This window comes from Zonotrichia leucophrys, chromosome 3 (assembly GCF_028769735.1).
Source record: "Zonotrichia leucophrys gambelii isolate GWCS_2022_RI chromosome 3, RI_Zleu_2.0, whole genome shotgun sequence".
Taxonomy (NCBI): domain Eukaryota; kingdom Metazoa; phylum Chordata; class Aves; order Passeriformes; family Passerellidae; genus Zonotrichia; species Zonotrichia leucophrys.
In genome coordinates this window covers 38,349,138-38,373,053 of record NC_088172.1, presented here as the reverse complement: position 1 = coordinate 38,373,053, position 23,916 = coordinate 38,349,138, and the positions used below count along the sequence as shown (strand labels likewise).

Below are 23,916 nucleotides of genomic sequence, written 5' to 3'. Positions count from 1 at the left end.
GTGTGGCTAAGAGATTTATTTAGGAAGCAGTGATAGCAGGCCTTTTTCAACCCTGCTCTGAATCTTATATACTGTACGACCCCAAGCAAATCACTAAAATTTTCTGAGTCTGTTTAATTCAGGTACATAAAATACACAAGTATTAAAAAATGTTTCTTGGATCAGAAACACAAGGAAATGCTGATTTATGACCTAGCGGGCCCTCAGATTTTTATCTGCATTTTAAAGCATATATGACTAATAGCAACAATAATAAATGCAGTACAGCAAATCAGCACCTCGTTCTAAAACTGTTTCCTTTTTCTCTGCTTTCTTAGAATATTTAAAGAATAAAATGATCTCTCTTAATGTGTCCGGTTTGTCTCGGCTGTTTGAGGGGCCTGGAAAGGCCCGAGGTGGCCTTGGGGCAGCCCGCGTATCGAAGGACGAGAAGAGGCTTCAGTTCTTCTTTCGGTTTTTATGTTTATTAATTGTTTATCTAAAAGATGTTCTTTCAGCCGAATGGAGATCTGCTCAGCAGTCAGCCATGGGCACACTGTCTGCCCTCCGGGGCAGCCACGTATCTTTATACCCATTGTTACGTGTACAATATTTATCATTTTTCCCCAATACCATTTATTCTTATTGCCCGGTGCACTTTCAGTAATAACCAATCCAAAAGTGCCACCATGGCCAAAGAAAGAAGATGGAGGAGAAGAAGAAGAAGAAGAAGAACAGGACACACCCCAATTCCTCCATCTTACTTCTCTAAACCCCCCTGTACATAAATCCTAAACCCTGTGTCTCACCCTCTAATTAACTAATCCCTTCACCATTCACCCCAGTGAAGCCCTCATCCTTGTCGTCTCCTGTGTAGGACCAAAGTCCAGCCACCAGACACTTCTGGCAACATTCCAGGACTCCCGAGCCCCCCAAGGTGGTCTCGGTGGCTCAGCACCTCAGGACTGAGATCCTGAGATCCGACATTAATGTGCCACATTAACAAGCTAGCTGTTGCCCTCTGAACAGGCAGTGTAGGACAGTGAAACTTTAAATTTCATTGAAACAAATATTTTAAAACTCCATACTAAAAATGCAACAAAGTAAATATGACATTGAATGCTACATTTCAACACTGTCATCTTCAAACACAAGGAATGCATACAGCACCAAAAATATTTGCCTCAAATGGGATCAAATACCAAAATCCTAAGTAAATTGGGGAAAGTGGGCACCACTTTTCAGAAAATTTCACTCAAAGACAGTATTGACTTTAGTAAAGACTAATGTTTGTTTGTGTAGTTTCCTACAAGTTCATTGAGATTACAAGATGGACTTTATTTATTTCTCATATTTTTTCTTCTTTTTGTAACATCTTTTTTAGAACAAATTCTTTCATTACTAGAAGACACGCATATCATGACTATACTTGCAAGCAGACCACAGCCCCAGATGTGGACCTAGAACTTTGCCCAGGCTTCTACCTAACCATTTCAGTGGCTGGCATAAACAGCTCAGAGATTTGTTCCATCTTCTATGTCACAGTACAGGTGACACTGCAAGTGTGCTACCTTTGGCTCAAAAGAATTGATGAAGCCAGACTTTATTGCCAATGCAAATAATAAGAGATCACATCACTGAAATAAACAAGTTCTCTATTTCCCATTTAATTTGGACAAATGATACACAAATTATGCGGCTTACGTTCAGAAAAGTTACTCTGAATGGTGTGCTCTCAACATTGCTATATATACAAAAGCAATAATTTCAGCCAAAGAAAACAGATTACTGAAGTATTTCTAGCCATTGTCCAACTCACTGTTTTAAAGTCCACAGTCTCTAAATAATTGCAGTCTGCTAAGACAAAGAAATAAAAGGTACTTCCACCCCTGGCTATGCAACTTTTGTGAAAAAGAGTAATAGAGGACTGACAGAATATTTGTAACACAGTAGCACTCAGTGCTTGCACTTCTGACATGACTTAGACCATCCTTTGATCATTCTTTTAGATCTTTTGCAAGACTTCTAAACACACCACAGGTTTGGGTTTTTTAAATTTTTCATAAAATAAGGCTCAGCATTTTTCAAAGAAGTTTTCCCTTAGCAATGTTGCCCAGAAGAGAGTAGAACACTCAGTGTTCAACTAATGAGTAACATGAGCTAATAATGGAATAAGTTAATATTTTACAGCTTACTTGGATGAAAAAAACTAGCTTTTTTACTTGGTTTTTGCATTTAATTTTGTCTTTTCTACCACAGATTTAACAGTTTGTAGCTCCTATTTACACAAAACAATTACACGCATTACAGCTTGCTTTGTTTTGAGCTCTCAGAAACAACACAAGAAATACTCCACATGAAGCCTTCTACTCATGTTTAGATTTACCAGTTTCCTTATGACTTTCCTGAAGCCATTGTGTCCACCACTTTAAAACTCTGCAACACCCACCTGCTCCTCTACTGATCTACAAATGTCACTGACAGATGCAGTGCTACATCTGTGCATTTTCTAAATAAAGGGCTGCATGCTACAACACAAGATAAATAAATATATCATCAAATCAGAATACCTATTTGAGATGTTACAAAATTATTTGGAAATTATAGTATGGAGGAACTCTGCCATAAGGTCATAGTGTAGATTAATGAAACATCATGAGTAAGATGTTTTGTAAACAATGGCTTGAAAGAAAGCACTTAAATTTACCTGAGAAAGCATTACTGTAGTATCTTGAGAGTGTTTGCATAATATCTTTGGAATGCTGAGTCCATGGAGCAATCTTTCTGTAAGTTTTTACTCTGTGGACAAGCTGAGAGCCTCCATACTGCAGAGAAAGTGTGTCCCCATGATCTTCATATAATTCTTCAAATAATCTGAAGGAAAAGCAAAATGTGTCATCTATGAAACTTCTGAACAGAATTTTTAAAGAGAAAATATAATAAAGTCTTTCTGCAAGTGCAATACAATTTCTTTGCCTTTATTCAGATAAATATGTGAAAATTTTATTCAGACATAATAATTACTAAGAAGGTTTAGACTTTGAGATTTTCATTACTTCTTAATATAAAAGAAGAAGTTCACACAGAGTGTGCAGTTCTGTAGATTCAGGAAGACTAACATGTCCTACTACTTAATGGGGAGAAAATAAACAATATATCTTCACTAAGCAAGGCATGTTTAATACACTAAAAGGGAAAGAACATATCAATATCTCAAGGCTACATCTTCTGTTAAGTACACCAGGAATGAAGTTAGCATAACCTTCCAAAAATCTCTGCAGTTACAGATGACTCAAAGGTACAAAATGAATAAACATGACTTGCAAGGAAAATGGATGGCAGTCAGGTAACATTTGCTGGAGCTGGAAAATCTTGATGTAAGCAGAAAGCAAAAAGAATTGGCTAAGAATTGACTTGAACAAGGAGAGCTGGCTAAAAAGTCCTCTGGCATCAAGAAGCTGACACTATCCAAACTGGGACTAGTTCAAATAGCAAAAATTAAACAAGCTTCCTATCAATGACAAAAACAAGACAAAAAGAGGCTGTCTTAAGGAGATGGTGCTCAGTCTAAAACATAGGAGACTGGAAAGTACTTCTCAGAAACGAAGACTATGGCTTTGCTTGAGCCAAACAATGACAAGGATGATATTTCGCTAAAAAAGACTGGCAGTTTAGTTAAGAGGCAAAAAACCCCCAAACCAGAACAAAACAAGCCCCGACCCCTCCCCAAAACAAAAAAGCAAACCCAATCATTAAACCTGTTGGAATGTGTTTCACATCACTATAGGAAGACAAAGTAACTCAGGCATCTACATGTAATACCTGCAGAGCAAAAAAGTCCTTGGGGAGTGAAAAGGAAGATAGAAACAAACAACAAAATAATTTATTTTTTTCAAAAAGCACCAGAAGTGTTGCAGAAATGATCTGTTTGTCGGGGATGAGCCATTTGTCGGGTGCAGGGAAAACTCGGGGCTCAATATGAGTCAACAGCAAGTTCTGTCTATTGAAGAGAGCATCAGACACTTATACAGCAAGTAATAAGCTTATGAATATTCTGTAAGCCAAGCAATCTATTGGTTAAACTATATCATCAACTCTTCCTCATTCCTTTGGGCCTACATTCTCTGTTTCCCACGTCTCTCTGTCCAGTCGTTATCATACCCAGCTAGGCCCAAGGACACGCTATCTTGCAGGTGCAGGACTTGGAATTAGCCACGGCCTTGTACTTTTCCAGTCTCTAGTCAGCCAAACTCCCAACACAGAAGAAGACAACAAAAGCATTCCCCTAATAAAATTTCCAACAAAAGGGACAGTATTGCATATGTAACCTAGCAACCATCTGACTGAAGTTCTCCTGGAAAGGAGCCGGATGTAGAACACTTATCTGAGCAGCAAATCCATTTCTGTAAAAACTAAATAGCTGTCCAGCAAATCTTCTGTCCAAGATCAAGTACAAAAAGATCAATTAGAAGGAAACATCTGCTAAGTAACTTTAAAAAAAATCGAAAGAAAAACCCCAAAACAACAGACAAAAAAACCCCAAAGAAATAATCCCAAACCCACTTGCCTCCACAGACATTGTTCAGAGAGCACAATATGATGTATGAACATCTCATTTGTTTCTTTGGGTTTGGTGGGTTGGTTTGGTTTTGTTTGACCAGTAGCCCCAGGAGGCTGCACAGCAACTGGTATTGGCAGCAGGAATTATTTATTCCCAGAGGTAAAGGTGCAGCTCCCAGCACCTGGGACATGGTGGATCAGAGGCACAACCACTAGTGGGTGCTCTCTCTGCCAGCAGGCAGAGGCCAGGAGGCACCCACCTGCAGAGTGAACCAACATGCTGCAGGTGAGGTGGTTTGTGCAGCACATACCAGCTCCAGGCACCAGGCAAGTGCTGGAAACTAATGGGAAAAAAGAGGAGGAGCTGAAGGTATATCTCAAGTGAAGGGGACTGAAGGACAACTACTTGTGGTTTCTGAATACAAGTTAGGTCTCCATGCTCTAAAACTATCAAACCACTAGTTAAAATCAGCAATGAAGCCATACGTTTCATAATCACAACAACAGCTTAAAAGAATAAAAGCACAGCCCCTAAAGACCCCTACATTTATTTCTGAAGCATGTGTACAAGTTAAGCAGCTTAGTTTACCCTTAACCCCAAAGCATTTATACAAATACTGGGCTTTCATAAAGAGTTTGAGGATGCTTGTATAAATATCATTGCCACCTGATCTGAAAGAACAATTTTGCTGAAAAACTTTTCTTCAATAAATCAAAAACCATGAAATCTTCCCAAAGAAAAAGTAGGAAATAGCATGGTAAGATGTACTTATATACAATTACCAGTTTAGCATTCTCCATGAAAGTACGTATTTACTTCAGTTCTCACTCTCAGTCAGCATTTTGCCTCAAGCAATTGAAACAAGTGTAAAAGACTGGGGCAGAGGTTTTCTTAAATTATTTCAAGGGAAAACACATCTCTTTAAGTTTAGGCATATAAAAAGAATGAAGTCAAACAGTTATATCATAAGACTGATTAATATTCTTTTCCAGAAGATCGAACTTTCAGCATGGCAGGATTTTCTCATGATTTCAAGTATCAAAGATGTTTTAAACCTGGACAAATAAACATGAAATCATTCCAGCAGAAATAACTGTATGCTTCTTCTACATGGACATAATTCTCCATAATCTCTTGACTCAAAATTAACAATTAAAACCATGACACACTCTTTTAATCTATCTTACCTTACGGCATCTGTATCAAATTGTAAATTTGGTTTATCAATCAATCCCAATGAATACAACTGGTAGGCCAAAGCACATTTCCCCACCATAAACTGGGCTGTGTTAGTGCGATCTAAACAGTCCACACAGTTGGTTCGCAGGACTCCAGTCTGGTGAAGCAATCCAAATAAAAGATTTATCTTAATCAACAAATTACTACAGTCATGATTATTACTTTTTTGCTACTAGCTAAGTCTTATCAAATCTCAGATTATGTCAAATTGTATCTGCTCTGCTGTTTATCTGCCCTCCACAAACATATCCCAGTTATCAGCTAGTACAGGAATGGTCACATGCTCTCTAACTTACAAGAAACACAAAATTATGAGTGGCAAGTCAAATCTTAAGAACATGCCCTGTGTTCAGAGTATGTAACCCTAACATTCAGGTATAAATTTGATACTGTGTGGTTTGTAGTTTAGTCAGTACTTTTCTGACCTTAAAGGACGACATGTTTCTAGTTTTATTTTCTTTTAGTGCTGGAAACTGTAACAATGTACTGAATATTCAGCACTGGTGCAAATGTCAGTAACCCATGTTCATGTCTACGAATATGTTACCAGGGTTAAGTATGTACTTATTCCTCACTGCTTCTGTAGAACATTTTATGACACAGTGCTAAAATGCTGCTGGTTTAACTTTCACAGCACTGATAACATTACAGACTGAACAGTAATGGAAACCAGTTTAAAATACAAGCATTTTTCAGACTAAGTCCAGCAAAGATACAATTCCAACACCACAAGGTTTTGCAAGAACTTAAGGCCCTAATTCCCAATTAGATTTCTAGGAATGACAGCCATAATAATATGTACTATAAATATCAATTTAGGAGCAGTCTGTGAGTCACCAATCAGGCATTTAAGTGAAATGATTCACTGTTCTTTGGAAGTGCTGACCTACATCACTATGAACTAAAGAAGTCCATTTTAGTACCTGCAAGCGACCAGTGGGAACAACACAACCTCCCAGTTCATTCCACCTGAAAAAGAAACAAAACAAAATGACTTTCAAATGATTTCATAAAATAACAGATCCTATCAGGTATTGATCTGCTCAGTGACAAATCGTTACTTCTGAATTTTCAGCAACTTCAGAGACTTCATCTGCAGCAGTCTAAGCAAATACAGTTTCTATTTAAAAAAAAAGTTTTATATTTTGTATTTATAAAACCATAAAATCCACTGGTTAACAACAGACTCAGTAACATTTAGATGACAATTATCTTATTAGTATGCCTCAAAAGAAGTCACTTGGTAACTTCTAAATTAGTCAGTCTTAAAATAACAAATAATTTAATAAACACAGAAATTCCAAACAGCTTTCAAAGGAATAGGTGCTATTCATTATGCATCAAATAAATTATAGGTACTTTTCATCTGGACGCAAGATATTGCAGAAGGAATCTGGTCGATTTACAAAAAATCCAGTCTTCTTCACTACACTTTCTGCAATCACATTCAGTCGGTCAAGGACATTGCAAAGTTTGCTGAGGAGAGTAGAAAAAAAGAGATAGTCAAAATATATTAACACTAAAAAAAGTCTCACTACATAAAAAATTTTTCCTTAACAAAAATTATTTAAAAACAGGCCCATATCACAGCTTGATTCATTCAACTGTAATTATGCTTATAGTTCTCTTAGATTCTACAGGACAGAAAGACTGACTATGTCTAAGCAATTTTGCTTCTTTTTGATAAAAACATTATATAAACTAGAAGCAAAAGACATAAAAAACCTAAAACTCCTTTATTTTTACATCATACAGATTTTTTTCTACCAAACTTTCTGTGATTCAAAAATATGAATGAAAAGGCAGAAAAGGATGTATGATCATCCTAAATCACATTTCCTTGTTTTGTTTGGAAGCTGCTGTTTTGTTCAGTAACATTTGCTTCCACATGTGCATTTCAGTTACAAGCACTAGTATAGAAAATACTACTTCTACCTTTTAGTGTATTTGGCCATATCCCAGGGTATATATATAATTGCATGCTCTGGGGGTAAGAACTGGTTGAGATATGTCACAGCAGCAACAAGTTCTTCACTGAGAATCCTTTCATGCTTTCTTTTTTCACGTTCCTTTAGCAAAAAGAAAAGGAATTTAACATCAAAATTTTCATTAACAACTGCATATAACCCATACACATATGCATATATAATGGAAATCAAAAGGGGAAGCTGTAGCAACAGCAGGCAGTTCTCCATAAATAGTACAATTAAAATAAGAACAGAAAAGATAAAAAAATCTGAACATTCTATGTTTTTAACAATCATTTGTTATTAGTAATAAAAGTCACCTGTTTCAACTGTGCATAATCATATGCTGAAAAATGGTATGCTGTTAAGCATAAAGAAAAAAACACAGAAATAAAAGTAGCTATGTAGATGAACTGGAGAACAACAAAAGAAGAAAAAACACAGGCCAAAAGGGAAGCATTCCATTCTGTTGTGGAATACAGGAGGACAAAGGGAAATTCTTCTCCATTACTGGCAGGAGATGGCAAACAACAGCTCCCATCTCCCAGTCTTGCAATTATTTTTGAAAATCAGAATTGTGTTGCCATTGCCTGAATATAACATTTGTTTTCATAAAACCACAGAATGGTCTGGGTTAGAACAGACCTTAAGATCACCTAGTTCCAATCTTGCTTTGAATGGAACCATACTATTTCAGTAGTTATCAGTGCTAATTTAAATCCAAATTAATTTAATGATAAATTTATTTGGACTTAGATCTAACGGGTAATAGCAAAAACCTGAAAAGAACAGTGAAAGATTGCTGTAAGAAATCTCTAAACATGGGAAATTTTGTTTTTGAAGGGCTGTAGTGGAAGCAAAGTTATGTACTATATCCTGTAGGATGAGATTTATGAAAAAAATATTTCACTTGTAAGCTAATATTAGTTTTAGAACATAACCAAAATTACTCAGTGACTCTACAGAAAGAAGCTTAATATTAAAAATCAAACACATAGAACATATTCAAAATATTGTACCTTCACAAGATTCAATATAATAATGGGAGAGCCAAATCTCTGAAGCATTTGGTCAAAGTGAAGAGCAGCAACGTGTGCATAAGGATCTGCTTGGTCCACTGAAACAAGCATAAATTGAAGATGATAATAAGTGAGCTGTAGAATTTCCCCTTAATAGTACTCTACACAAAAGATGCATTAATTCTCTGGTAGTAATGACACATTTAAATACTTTCCCCTCTTTTCATGTAAAAGCTGCTAAAAAAATATTCCCTTTGTTGAATTGCAGGCAGCTTCTTAAATTTTCATGAAATACTTATACAGAACAATTATTCTGGCCCCATTAATCTCAGCCCAGACATTTTCCACCATTTTCAACAGGTTTAATATTTTATCCACAATACTAAGATAAATGTAACTAACTTCACACACAAAGTAATACAAAGAAAGCTCACATCTTCAAACAGAAACATTTCCTATTTAATTTCTGAATGTGAAGTCTAAGATGGAGATTTTTCCCATAATTTTTTACTTTGAATTATGGCTTCACAAAGCACAAGTGAACAGACAATTTGCTCGTTTTTGCAAATTCAGTTTTCACTTATTCTCTCAGATGTTCCTTTAGGACACAGCACTAACCACAATCTATCACAAAGAATAATTTGTACACACGTGTTATAGGTGGCTTAGGCATCATAGTTGAAATATCTTGAGACCAGTACAGAGGGACAGACCCTCGAACCTGAACATAGGAAGAATAACTCCCCGCAGAAAATGACATGACTGAAGCATCATAAATTATTTGTTCAGTTTCCACTTCATTAGCAACATCTCCCTAAACCAAACAGAAATACACAAATGATGTAGACATGACATTCAAAGCTGCATGCAGTACAGAGAATTGATCATTACAAACAGAGCACAGTTAAACTGTGAGACACTGAACCACAGTAGTGAGAACAACACTGAAGGTTAAATTCCCATTTGTCCCTAATGAATATTACAAATTTTTTATTTCTTCCCTCAGTTTGGAAATAATGTTATCTCTACGTGTAAAAAAAGAAAACAAGTGCCAAAAAAAAACAAGTGGTAAAAAATCAAAACAATTTAGAACTATTATATTTATTATTTTAGGAACAATTTTATTATGCCAAAGAAAAATGCAATTATACCTGTGATAATATAATCTAATAGCATAATTTATAGCCAAACCTTTAACAACCCTCCAAACTATTTCAGCTCTTCAGTCAGTCAAGTTCAAGCTTTCATACTGGGGAGGGGCAGGAGGAAACAACCCCTAAAATCATATTTGATTTACCTCACAGTTTGCTCCTCGTTTCAGAAAACGTGTTCCAGCAAATTTGCTTGATCTTCTGGCTATCAGAGTGACATATATAGGGCGGCCATATATTAACAGTTCTTGAAAGAGAAGTTAAGGTTTACACGTCACATGCAATGTTTTGTTCACTTTGTTCACGCAAAAATAAGCTCTAACAAAAGTGTATGAAACTGATAGATGTGATTTACTAAAATCACCTTAACAGTTGTATCACTTCCAGACTTATTTTGCAACTGGAAGAGAACATTGCCCTTTCCAACAATCTGTTTTAAGAACTTTGAAAAGCAAATACATTGCAATACATCACCCACTTTTCAGAGCCTACAGAAGAGAAGCAGCATTTCTATTTCATGAAATGACAATGGAGGTGAAATGGATACAAGAGACACCTAGCACTGCAAATGCTGATTTTGTGAATACTGGGATTAAAACTTGGGAGCTTCATTTCCAGATGAAGTATATTGGTTACCCTCTAATTATTTGTTTGGAAAAATATACAAATTTGCAACCACTTAAGTAAAATAACTGAAACCCAGAGGCAAACACGCTATTGATGCAGTGATAGCTTTTTTACAGTCTTTTTCCATTTTACTAAAACCAAACAGAATCAGAGCCTAGTGTGACTACCACTGCTTCCTCAGTGTTAGAGAGGCACAAGAAAGAGTTAAGAAGATATTTGCTCACTCCTGCAGCTGCAGGCATAATGTTGGTGGTCAGATCCAGCTTTGATTAAGTAAGACCACAAATGAAATAGTGGTATATAAGAGCAGATCTAGCTTTTTTTCTGAGGAGTAAGCCAATGACCAACAGTCCTACAAACATAAAAAAGCAAAATCAAATTTTGCAGACACCACTAATGTTAACATCATAATTGTTTTTGCTTCCCCAAAAATTTTAAGCTAACATGATAGTGTTGGTGAATAAAAAATAGTGTCTTTGTAATATACGAAATTCTTAACACATAACCTGACATTTCTTTGGACTCTGATATGCATTTGGACTTTTGCTTCTTCTGCTACAATGTACATAGACCCTTTTAACCATTTAAAATAGTATATAGTCAAGAAAAGAGACTTTCACACGTCCTAGTGCTCTTCACACAGCAGGGCTGAAGTTCCATCATCGTGTTCAACAGAAAGACAGTAATTACAAGAATTTCTGCAAATCTCAGTAACTAAAAAATGTTTTAGAGAAGATTAGTAGGAGAGCATTTCTATGGCAATGTCATGGTTTAAACACAGCTGAAACCAGATCAGTCAGCAATTCAGCTCTGCTTAGCTTTTCTTCCTTTCCTGAAACATCTGTAAAAAAATACAGCTGAGCCAAAAAATCCTCTCAATTTCTTTACTACTAAGCCCCACACTTATTAACAGAGACTCACTGAAAATGCAGTCTACCTGTGATAGGATCTCTTACAATAACTATAATTCTTACTTAGAAAGTCATGAAAATAAAAGCTAAACAATAAGTATTAAATTTAACGGTAATCATATGACAAAGAAATAATTCAATGTTCAAACTGGGTTTTTCAAAATTGATAAACCAAAATTGATTACGACAGTAGAAGGATACTTGATTGCCCACAGAATCCATGAATAATATACAGCAGCCAGTCACGATGAACAGCACTTCTGACTGCTTCCAGAAGCTTGGCGTTCCACACGTACTTCTCGTAAGGCTTACTGCAAATCCCAAATACACCTAGGAGGTTGTTGCAGTGAAAATGCATTAGCAATTAAGAAACAAACACACCTGCTTTAAAATCCAGGACATTGGATCTTTGTTTTGATTTTCCCTTGACTGCAACTCAGTGTAGCATGTACTTGCATCCTTGAGGTTTGCCAAACACAGGTAATTCCAGGCACATGAAGTTTTATACAGCTTTTATGAGGATTTGCAGTTTTTCTAGAGTTGCCAGTCACTGCTGTGATTGAGTGCCTTCATGCAGAAGTTACTGATATACTTCAGTATTAAAAAGAGATCTCTACAGAGCAGCATCAAGGGATTTGATAACAAGGGAAATAAAGTTGTGAATTCCAGTTGAATTCCTCCATACAGAAGGACTTTATAAGCTTCTCAATTCTAGGTCATCTCTAATCACCTACAAGGTTCTGGAAGATCATGAACATCAATCCTTTTTCACACAATTCAACACAATCTTCCTAATTTGCACTAACACAAAGAAACACAGCTATTGTAGACTTACAAATTAAAATTCTGTTTCTGATATATCTGGAATCAGAGTCTTCTCTTTCAAATATCAGGACAACTGTGGTTGTCACATTGAAAGGTGGTAGAGGGAATTGAATTAATCTGAAACTTAGAAGAAAGAGGACAAGAATTCTATTGCCTCAATTTTTTTCACACTTTTTTCAAATGAAGTTGCTGTCAGGACGAATTATATTGTAGCAGTCTGAATGCCAACTATAGCAGAAAACTACAGCAGTCAAATGTTCTGCTGGAGGAAAAAGGAGTTCTTCTCGCAGACTGCAGGTGAAAATGCAGCTGTTGAACAAACTATTGCCACCTAGACCAAACTTACTGTAAGCCCTGGGAAAACTGCTGTAAACAAAATATTTTCATGATGGAGTTTAGACAGTCAGCAGAAGCTGGTCACAAGCACTTAGCCAGCAATTTTTCCTCTTTCTTACTACTAGTGGCATTACTTTGGTGAGAATTTATTTTTAAATGACAGGTGGCTATTTGTTACACATATTCTATGATTATATAGGTGAGCAGCACACAGTGCTGATGGGATCAAGGTTAGGGCATCTTCATTTCTGATTGTTTTTACAATGACAATGACATAGAATAGATAGTGCCCTTGTAAGGAGTCCTGAGGGATCCTCCAGATTAGAGTCTTTGCAGAAGAGGAATTATTGCTCTCTTCATTCCTTATGGTCCTTTCTGGTATTGTAGTATTTGATAACCAGTTGCTAGTATCTTGATATATATGACCATGTTACTAATATCTTTTTCCTGGGGGCATGAGGGTTTCATTCAACAGAATAAAATCCTATATTAGGAATTTTAGGAGAAAATTACCCTGTGTGTGTGTTCATGAAGAGAAAAAGGGAGAGAAAATAGTTTTTCTCTCTGGCTGTTCATCTTTATATTCTTATGAATACATTAGATCCAATCTGAAGGCTGAACTTTCCAACCAAAATGAGTGATTTTTCTTACATTTCTTGACAGGGGTTACTACAGTAAGAGGATGCTAACTTCAAACAGTTCCTCTGTTGTCAGTATTCTCCAATATAAAACCAAAAAATGGTACTTAATCGGTTATTGCTTCCCACTCTCTTTGTAACTCATTCCTGTTGGGAGACTCAGAAGTCACTTGAGTAATCAATTGCTGGAAAATGTCAGCATGCTCACTCATCTTCCCCAATTGCAATGTAACTTAAAACAATGACTACAGACCTCTAGAAATCAGTGTTCACATTGAAATGTATTTGGCACTTCACAAAATCTTTTATTAACTCATAATTGTTAGGACACTACTGACCAACAACAGAAGACATGAATGTTTCTCAAAAGTAAACCTTAGTGGAACATAGTTTAAATGCACTCATGTCCAACAACATCAGTTTAATTAGATGAGTTTTCTTACCACTTCCGCCCTGTGTTGAAAGTCCTTCATCTTCAAATATATCAAAACCCTCTTGTCGGGTCTGGGTTGTTTCAGTTTTTAATATCTCAAGTGGCATTCTCAGGACAGTGAGATTATACTGAAGTGAGTGAGACAGATCGTAGCTGTAACTGATAGACAGTTAACATTTATTAATAATTGTAGATGCAGAAGAATTTTCTGAAAGCCCTTACTTTCCACCCATACTTATATTTAACACAGTACTATTTTATAGAAAAGACTTCTGAACAAGAAACACAGATCCTGATTCTATAATGGCAAATGATACAAATGATTTCCAAAAGAAGCTTTACAAACACAGAAACTGTTTACAGTTTACAAAAACTGAAAAAGTGTTTATATTCGTCTTTTAACTGAAAAATAAACATATATTTGCATGGAAGAAAAACTCACGTTTTACACTGAAAAAAATCTTTCACATGCCAAAGCATGAAACACACATAAAACTTGGGTAGGTTTTATCTTCACAGATCCAGCTGTGAAAGCCTTCATTTTCCAAGAGGAAGCACCTTTGACTGACACACCTTTTGGTGACTGCAAGAGGAATGCTTTTGGGGTTTTTTTGGTTGTTTTTTTTTTTTTTAAGTCTTCAAGTCTTCTTCCACTACTGCCAGGTTTACCACCACATTTCTCCCATTTTTGTGCTGTCCCAAAAATCTCACTTAATAGTAGCTGGGACACAGAAACTTGTCTTAGGTATGGCATTCATGAAACAATAAACAAGAGAACTGCAATGCCTAAAAAGCCCTATGAAAGACATACCCCACGTAGGGTGTATCTTAAATGAGGATCTATTTCTCTGCCTTTGCTCCTGAGCCAAGGCAAAGCTTTATTTATGGAAAATGGGATCAATAAAGAATAAATAACAAGACAAGCAACCTTCCCTGAAACCTAATACTTTTCCAAAGAAAGAACTTCTGCATAATCTGGCAAGGCTGAACAGTCAGTGGAAACAGTAGTTTCAGTGTCTACTTTTTTCCATGCCATTAATAGTTCTATATTTCTTCAGCTAATGGAGACTAAATTCCTAGCCAATTGATTAAAGGAGAAAGCAGGTTCAAAATACACAGATGCAAATGTACAAGCAGCATGATCATGTGTCTTATTTCTCCAGAACATCAACCTAAAAGTCTTGGGTGTCACCTATAATCTTCTAGCAAGTGTAAGTGCACGTTTTTTTAAAGGAATAATAACTTATACCTACCTAAAATAGAAGTTGCTAGAAAGGTCCACATTTTGAAAGATTCTCAGATACCTAGCAAAATAATTCAAGTTGGAGGAAAAATTATTATTTTAACAAGACAGACTATAAGATGTCATTCAGAGGATCACAGAAAAGAAATTACACGTAAATATTGATTTTTTTCCCCTATGTTCCCATCCTATCTTACTGTAATTGTTTTGACAGGTAGTTAAACTAGAATGTCAGAATATGGATTAAATAAATAAAATACCCTTTTTTTAAAGAAAACAAAACTAATATCTACTCATACACATACTCTGTTTCTTTACACAGCTGTAAAGTTGCGGTTCTATTTTCCACTTATGCACATTACATTTTTCAGGACGTAAAAAAGAAAACTCTCAAAAATACTACAAAAGAAATAAAATTTTTCCATTACTCTCAAATAAATGAACAAGAAAAGAAATATCTAGTAAAATCTGTCATAGCCTTGAAAATTCCCAGAAGAAACTATGACATTGTCTATGAATAATACAATGTCAGACACCATAAATATGTAGGTTAGAACATGGTCTGCTGCACCCTAAGAGGAGAGACTGAGGCCTGGGATCAATCCCACCTTAAAGTGGAAGCTTTTTTAATATTTAAAACTGGCTTGGTTCTTTACCTGACATCAATTTATCATAAATCATCACTTTTTGACTATTCACACTTTGTACAGACTGATTACAGTTTACTGATACCAGCTGCCTGCTATTTCATAGAAGCAAAGTCACCCTACCCTGATAAAAACAAAGGCTTAAACTTCTCTCTTCATAAAAAAGTCCCTGAAAAGAAAGCAGCTGTTCAACTTACCAGTGAATCTTTTCACCACCCTTTACAACTGCAACATTCACAAGATGCTGACAGCACAGAATCATTTAATAATCTATTCAGCACCTCTTGAAGGGCACAAAAGATCTCTTCAGGTGAGATTAACATCATGCAAAAGCTACTAAATAAAGAACAGTGCCCCACATCGTACAAACCAATATTAGCATTACATTGCCCTCGCAGGAACAATGCTTACATTTGACACTTCTGGGTGCAGATTTGCTAAACTTAGCTGTGACATGGAGATGTGGATAATAAACTCTAGATTATGACAGCTGTATTTACTCTCCAGGCTAGACGCCATGGAATTTGTAGTCTATTTTCCAAACAACAAGATAAAATGGCTTGAATGACATACTAATACAAAAAACCCATGAAAATTCCCAGTTGCAATTCAACATTGTTTAGAAAATATTCAAAAAGTACACACTAATTACCAGCATTATTTACCTGGCCTCATCAGGATGACTGATTCTTACAGAGTCATTTGGAATGTAGATCATATTTGTATCTTCTATTTTATATATTGCATGACCTCCAATATCTGCCATTTTTCTTCTTTTTGTTATTAACACAATGTAATAGCCTTCTAAAAACCGGACAAAACCTGTTAAAACAGTATTACAATGCTTTTAGTGGCGTATTTGTGTTTATTTGATAAAATATATTTAGCAAAACAGTATCAGGATTGTCCCAAGATTTCAAAGAATTTTTATTTGTTCCTGAATGTTATATGCATATATATATATACTCTTAAAATTCACTCCCATTAATCAATAAAATACATAGTTTTTTCTTATTTCCCTTCCCACTGTGGGTATTTTTAATACTTGGTAGCAGAGTTAGGACACTGAAATTTTGGACTATGTTTCTATCTACTTAACATAGTTGTATTTGCTTTTGACAGGACTCTCATTGTTCAGAGTGAGACACACTCTATTTACTTCAGACACTAAAGGTTAATGTTCTAGGGTAAGGAAGAATCCCAGACTCCAATTTTCTTTTCAGGTTCATGTACTCTCTGCTGGGGAGGGACATAGAACAGCGAAAGGAGTTGTGGGTAAAACATCTTTGTGCTCTCTCTCCTTAACTGAATTCCTGGAACTGAATTCCTTGACTAGAGCAGCATTTGCCCCAAATCAGAGCCATTCAGAGTGTCAGGGGTAGTCCTTTTTTTCATGTTTCCTCTCTCAGACATCAACACTTGACCCTGGTGAAACACAGAAGGCTAAGAAGGTAGAACAGGTAGTGTCTGGTTTTATTGCCTATAAAAAGATGGCTTCTGAAGCCTCCACCCTCATTCCCTCCAGAGCATAGCCATGCTTCTTCATGGAGCGCCTCCTTTGCATGCTTCTATTATATATGATTGGGAAAAAATGTAACAAGCCTTTAAATATAACACAAATGTAGAAATTCAAATAAAAAATAGAAATACATAAAAACCTCTGAACTCAAATGTGGTAATAATACAGTGTACTATAGCAGTAACTCAAATGTGGTAAAAATACAGTGTACTATAGCAGTAATATGCTTTAATAAGTAGTAAATTACATTACTGGATGTAGCTGCTCTGATAAATTGCTGAGAGCTTGAAACTCACTCACTACTATTTACTGGTACTATAAACCAATAGATTAAACTGGGGAGGGAGGTGATGATGATGATGATGAAGATGATGATGATGATGACATGATACAAATGGACCCTCACAATTCATAGTTTTACTTGTATTTACACTCAGTTCTTTTAGCTTTGCAGTACAAAGTAAAGAAGAAGGATGAGGAGAGCACACATTCTCCTCCCTGTCACTGCTGGAGCCTGCAACGTGATCGAATGAACTGCAATCTTTTCTTCCTCCTTATTAGCCCCCCTTGGAAAAATGCTCTCACCTGCACAAAGACAGGAGGCCCTGCTGACAATAAGAAACAAACCTTCCATTTGAAGCAGACTATTGAATTGCAGTTGTTAAATAGTAGTCACAGTTCTTCCTGTATCCTCCAGGTACTAAAATCACTTATGTGAACAGTCTCTGTCCTTTGAATTTCACTAGACATTATAGAAAAGTCTGACAAGGAACTGAGCCTTTCTCCCTGGCCTGGTTCCCTCCCTTAAAAAGCAATTTCCACTTTTAAACACTACACAGTAAACCAGAACTCAGTCTATCAGCACCCCCATTCTGAGTGCACTGAATGTACTGCATCTGGTTAATGAAATAACTAGAGGACAGAACAAAGCTGGTCTTTACAATTTTAGGAAAAATAGCCCTGCTCTTCTGATCTGAGCCAGGAGGCAGAAATAAACAACCAGTTGCATTCCTTCAAATTACATGTTTGTATGGATATGGTCTGAATCATGTAATTTGGAAGTGTATAATTCTGATAAGAAAGTCTGTTACTTCTAAAGAGTCATCTAGAAATACATATACCATATCTGTTAGCCAATACCTTTGTGCAGCTACAGAACAGACACTCTCCTGTTATGAGCACTACGTATAAACAGGCATACAATTGGGATGCAAAATTTTAACTGACTGCAACCACTTTTCAACCAAATATTTATCAAATATTTAGACAGTAAGCACTGACAGCTTGTGCAAAAAACCCAGTGCTGCAATGCTGTTACAAGCTCCTTTAGGTTTATCCATATTATGAATACTCTTAAATCAGTAAGAAACATAAACATCATCTGAGGAATTTCTGAAAAGCTGGACGCACTGATGAGTTCCAAAATGCTTCAAAAGCAAAAGGAATGAAGAATAAAGTTTGCTTAATTTGCCACTTTGGATTAGAATAGTATTTTATTATTTATTATCTAATCCACTTTGGATTAGAATAGTATTTTATTATGTTTTGATTGCAAAATTTGGAAGCATCCTTTAAAGTGATTGCATTCTCCACTTTCTCTGCAGCTTTGGCTTTAGATGTCCAGGTATATATTGACTCTGATAAACCACAAAGTATTCTTGAGGGCTGTCACAGCACTTATTAACATTTATTTTAGAGACATCAGCCATCAATGTACTGACCACAGTATCAGACATTAGGCAGGAAAGTAGTGACTTTCAGATGAAGTTAGAAGTTATTAAATCCTTGAAGCAATGCTTGAGGATTATGGACAGCTGAGCAGCATTTTAAAATTCAGCTGACATACCAGTCAGTTATACTTGTTCAAACATGAAAAAGAAATCTTTAAATATGTCACTGCAAAAAGTTAACCAAACTGAAATGTTATCTTTCTGAATAGTGTGTGATAAAGTAATACAGCCTAATAAAGAATGTTGACTTTCATTTTCTTTTTAAAAAGCATTCTGTGAGCTCTGGAATTCAGGAGCCATGTTCCACATGACTTGTATTCTAAGATCAGCTGAGTTTGGTAAGACCTTCAACCAAGTTTCTAGAGTTTGGCTATTTCCTAGATCTGTCCCTTAGTGACAAAGAAAAGACTAATTACAGCACAACTTTCAGTCCTGTACTGACCACCTGTTTTCAAAAAATACACAGAAACGTACTTATCTTTGAGCACAACAGATTTCTAAATCCTCTTTAGTTTCATAAATAAATAAAATCAGGGGAGACAGAAAGATATACAACAACATGACGCAAAAAGCCTCACCTCCCAGGAAAACAAAAGCTTTTATAAGATCAATCAAAACACTTACCTACTATACCAAAAGCAGACACAGCTCGAGATAACCCAGAAGAGCCCTTCTGCCCCATCTTGGTTCTGTTCCCCAGGTCTAAACGACCCAGAAGCTCCCTCACCTCTTGCTGTGTATAAACATGCTTTAAAAGAAAAAGTAACAGAAGTTACTGTTTGGTAGCTAAATGTTATTTCATGTCAGAGAACAAAAATTTTGCTTAATCAGTGAAATATACAATAAACCAAAGGCCTGCTCTATGTCCTTTGTTTCCTATTTCAGGGCTTCCAACAAGCAACCAGTATTATTTGAAACAATGGGACAAAAGCCAAGCAACAAAATACAGAGGCACTTACCTTATCATCAATCACAACCAAATCCTTTGGTTCAGTGCGATCTATTTTCAAAACGCGGTATTTGGTTTCTGCAGGATTACTTCCAACCAGAAAATACCTCTACACAAAAGAAAACCAAGAAGACAAATCAGAATATCATACAAGATAAAGCAACAAAACCCAGTGTAACTTAAGACATCAGCACTGCCATTTACATTCTGCCTAGACTAAATCCACTGCTACTAACATCAAATATGCAATATTCCATATGGACTATTAAGAAACTGTTTTAGACAACAGTATCTTAGGAGGTATATTTGTATACAAGCAACCTCTACAACTTAAAAGACCTCTTTCTCTCCTTTTTACAAACAGGAAAAAAAAATTAAAATCAAAGGTTAAACCCTGTTTAGAGAAGATAAACTGTAACTTACACCAGGTACTGTCCAACCCCACCCTCCCCCAGCCATTACTGTGTTTTCACTTGCTCTGTAAAATTTAGCAGAAGCTTATACATGAGTTTTTCAATTTTCATGATCTAAAACTTCTGTTGCAATATTGTACTCCTTTGCTATTTCTATCAACTAGTCTTTCCTGATCCATACTGCCAAATTGTAAGTACTTCAGTAATGCAAATTTTTTTCTATATTTATATTTGCTATTATATTCTTCTCCACAATGTTATTCCACAAAAATAGATTTTTCTGGTTGATAATTCTACTGTTTAAAAAAAAGTAGCTTCAATTCACATTTAAAATATGAAAGAATAAACACAGATAAACATATAGTATGTCCATTTATTTTGTAAGGAATTTAAACTATAAATTAATTTCTACATTTAGAGGAATTAACAATAAGCACAGGTTGCAGGACTGACTTGCTAAAAGAAGCTCTCATTTTTTCTAATTCATTTAATCAGTGTGGTGCTATCACAGCAAGGTGGAACTCATTAATAATGCTCAACCTAGTAGGAAAGCATGGCAAATTCATGTGCATCTATGCAGTCAGCCTTTAAGAGTCACATGGACTTAAGATGTGGGAAAAGAAATCAATAATCATATTCATATAAATCTCACCATTTCATAATTTATACCAATTAGACATTAAGAAACATCTTTACTCTCAAAATATTTAAGTTGAAAAAAGAACTTAAAGACCTCTTCAGTTTCCTTGAATTCACAAAAGCATATAGATATTCAGTAAGCTCTAAACGGGAAAAAATTACTTAACTTTAAAAGCCATAAAAGGAAACACCACCAGCTTCTGGCTCCACCTTGTGCACTGCCATTACTGTGGTAACTGAGTGGTAAATTTTGCTGTTTACTCCCGAAGGACAGTAAGAAGGTCCCCCAAATTCATGTACCATCACAATACTCCCTCACTGAAGCCTTCAAGGCAGCGCTTTGGCACAGGACGGCGTTTCCTACAGGGCTTTTTCCAGCACTGATGTCCTGCAGTGCACAGCCCAGGCTCCCCAGTCTCTGCAGGGGATCCCTTAGTGCCAAGCTCTTGCTTCCCAGCAGAGAAATGCCAAGGACAGTGCATGGCACCAAATGGTACAGCTCTTCTGCTGCTATCACCCACCATCAGCAAGAAACACCAAACCACCACGACACACACTTGCTTTGACCATGCCATTATACCACCTTTTTCTTATGGAGCAAAGGTGAATGGGCAGAGGGAAATATATTCATTTGTAATACTCAGATGAGAAGTTAGTATGCATTTCAGGAGTGCAGCTTCTTTATTTGTAGAAAACTGTTAGTTAATTAAAGGTAAACAATTTTAAGTATTCCATAATACTGCAGTACAGCACAGTGATGTCCCACTATGTCCAGTTCACTAAATGAGTGCAATTTCTTCCCAAAGTGACACCTATGGTTACCAACAAGTAATACTGAATAAAAATAGAAGAGCAAACCTCTAAGATGCTTTCCTAATGGCAGTTTGGACCATAGAGCACATTTAAAATTGGGACACACACGACACACGGGGAGGGGAGAGAGACAGAGTGTGAGAGATGGATATAGAGTTGCAAATGCTATTTCTAAGGAAGTTCAGCTGGATCCTTCTCCATTATCATTTTAATCAACTAATAAAACAAAGAAGTGCTATGAGGAATGCATCACTCACATCACCTTGGCAGCTGCAATAGAGGGCTGTGCACAGCTACAGGGCCAGCATTAGGTGCTGCTGCTGCTGCTTAGAAAATCTTAGATTAGATGAGGAGCAATTGTACCTGCAGATCATGGAAGCAACCACCATAATGAATGGTACTTAACAGGCTCTCTGAAGTCATTTAAAGACTAATTTAAAGGGTTTAAGCTGGAGAGCCAGACTGTGTAATGTATTAAAGAAGGTCACTTGAGAGCAGCATCAAACCTGAGCATCAATGGACTTAAAGTAAGGCAGGCAATGAGAAATCTATCTTTAGCAAATGGGCATGTTACCCACTGCATGTCAGAGGGTATTCTTGTGGAAGTAATAAAGGAAACATCTGCAAAAACTTTGAATATGGGTTAGTGTTCAAAACTAGGAACCCAAAATTAGACCTCTGCTTGGGAAGTTTTCAGGACTGGCTAACAACCCCAGAATTACTTGAAAAACAGCCTGATACGCCCACTCATATTCAACCTTCAAGATCTGAAAGAAAAACAAAGATCGTATGAAAACAAATGATGCAAAAAATACACAAAAAAGACACCTCAGCATGAGCTGTTTCTGCTACCTAATTTATGCATCTAATGAATAAATCAGTCTATCTTACTGGATGACACAGAGCTCAAATAAAACAGTATCAGTGACATGTGCTGCAATTATATTTCCTATCACATGAATACTAGGAAATCATAAAGAAAAATACCAAATCAACACAACACTGAGCATGTAACAACAAATAAATTTCTATGGCTGTAATATAATTGTAAAATTAATCAAAGCTAAAATGTGCTGTAATGTTTACAACTCTTTTGATTGACAGAAATTGTTACAATAAAAAAAGAGCAAAAGCTACAGAAACCTTTCTGGAGTATTTATCCTCATTACTGCATTCTGTTTATTACTAAGTTGAACTGAATAATTTGAAGCATTTCCCAAGTGTCTCAAACAATTCCACTCCACAGCACAGCCAGTGCATTTAGATAAACAGGCAACCTTGACCAACAAAGTACTTTTTCCAGAGAACAGAACTGCAGCAGAAACTGCCGGCTCCCTCACCCTGCTCTGGCCACATCCCTCCAACCACACCGGAGGTGACCCATGCTGCTTCCAGGTTTACTGTGCCCCTGGCCTTTGCTGAAATTTGTTAACAAGCACACTTGACCAACTATAGCAACACACCAGGCAGCTACAAGAGCTGGACTGAAGCTTAATTTATCGTACAATTATCACTAAGCAACCACAAGATAGAACAGCATTAGTCATTTCCACCTGGGACTGAGTTTTAACCAAAGCAATCTAATTGAAAGGCTTTACACCATCTTTTATCAATCTTTTGGTTCAGCCAAAGCAAGCAAAACAGCTTTTTCTAAAAGGAGTCGAAACAAAATAAAAAGACTTACTGAAATTAGTTGGTTTTAATGGCAGGGTAATAGTTCTGAAATCAAACATTCTGCTTACTTATTCTTTTTTCTATAAGATTACTTCTTTGAAATCTGAGTCTATAACTATGATTTACTTCTTTGTATAGACTAATTATGACTAAGAAATGCTAGCACAGCAAAAAACTTTTTCAATCCTCAGTTAAAAAGCTACAAAGAGCTTAATCCACAGGGGGAAATAGTGCAAAAATACACTACAAGTTGAAAAATAGGCAGTGCACTAATACAGTCAACTTTCAAATCTTCATAAAGCATTAAGAAAATAGTTATGATTTTAGACGAAAAGCTTGCAAATGACAGCTGTTGAGACCATGGATGTGTCCAAAAACACAAAGCCCAGAGAGAAGCAGGTTCACCATGCCATCTTCCAGATCCCTACACAGCTGCTCTCTCCCTCTCCTTCCTCAACAGGACAGGCACAGAAGACAAGATGGAAAAGGTGATGGGTCAGGACAGAAAGATGGCCTCTAACATTTACCATTACAGGCAAAACAAACTTGACCTGGGGAGAAGGTATGTAATTTACTGCCAGTTAAAACAGAATCATAGTATAA

At 36.3% G+C, this 23,916-nt stretch overlaps 1 protein-coding gene across 1 annotated transcript in view; it reads right to left on the bottom strand.

Moving 5' to 3' along the window:
- The window catches only part of FIG4 (FIG4 phosphoinositide 5-phosphatase), a 52,713-nt gene that overhangs the window by 21,771 nt on the left and 7,026 nt on the right, over positions 1-23,916 (bottom strand). The window contains exons 2-15 of the mRNA XM_064707866.1: positions 19,785-19,883; positions 19,450-19,573; positions 16,242-16,398; positions 14,940-14,990; positions 13,697-13,845; positions 11,656-11,784; positions 10,063-10,163; positions 9,417-9,579; positions 8,766-8,863; positions 7,715-7,848; positions 7,139-7,255; positions 6,703-6,748; positions 5,728-5,876; positions 2,687-2,853 (exon numbers count right to left, since the gene is read on the bottom strand). Of these exons, the coding sequence (XP_064563936.1) occupies positions 2,687-2,853; positions 5,728-5,876; positions 6,703-6,748; positions 7,139-7,255; positions 7,715-7,848; positions 8,766-8,863; positions 9,417-9,579; positions 10,063-10,163; positions 11,656-11,784; positions 13,697-13,845; positions 14,940-14,990; positions 16,242-16,398; positions 19,450-19,573; positions 19,785-19,883 (1,684 nt within the window). The remainder of the gene's footprint in view (positions 1-2,686; positions 2,854-5,727; positions 5,877-6,702; positions 6,749-7,138; positions 7,256-7,714; positions 7,849-8,765; positions 8,864-9,416; positions 9,580-10,062; positions 10,164-11,655; positions 11,785-13,696; positions 13,846-14,939; positions 14,991-16,241; positions 16,399-19,449; positions 19,574-19,784; positions 19,884-23,916) is intronic.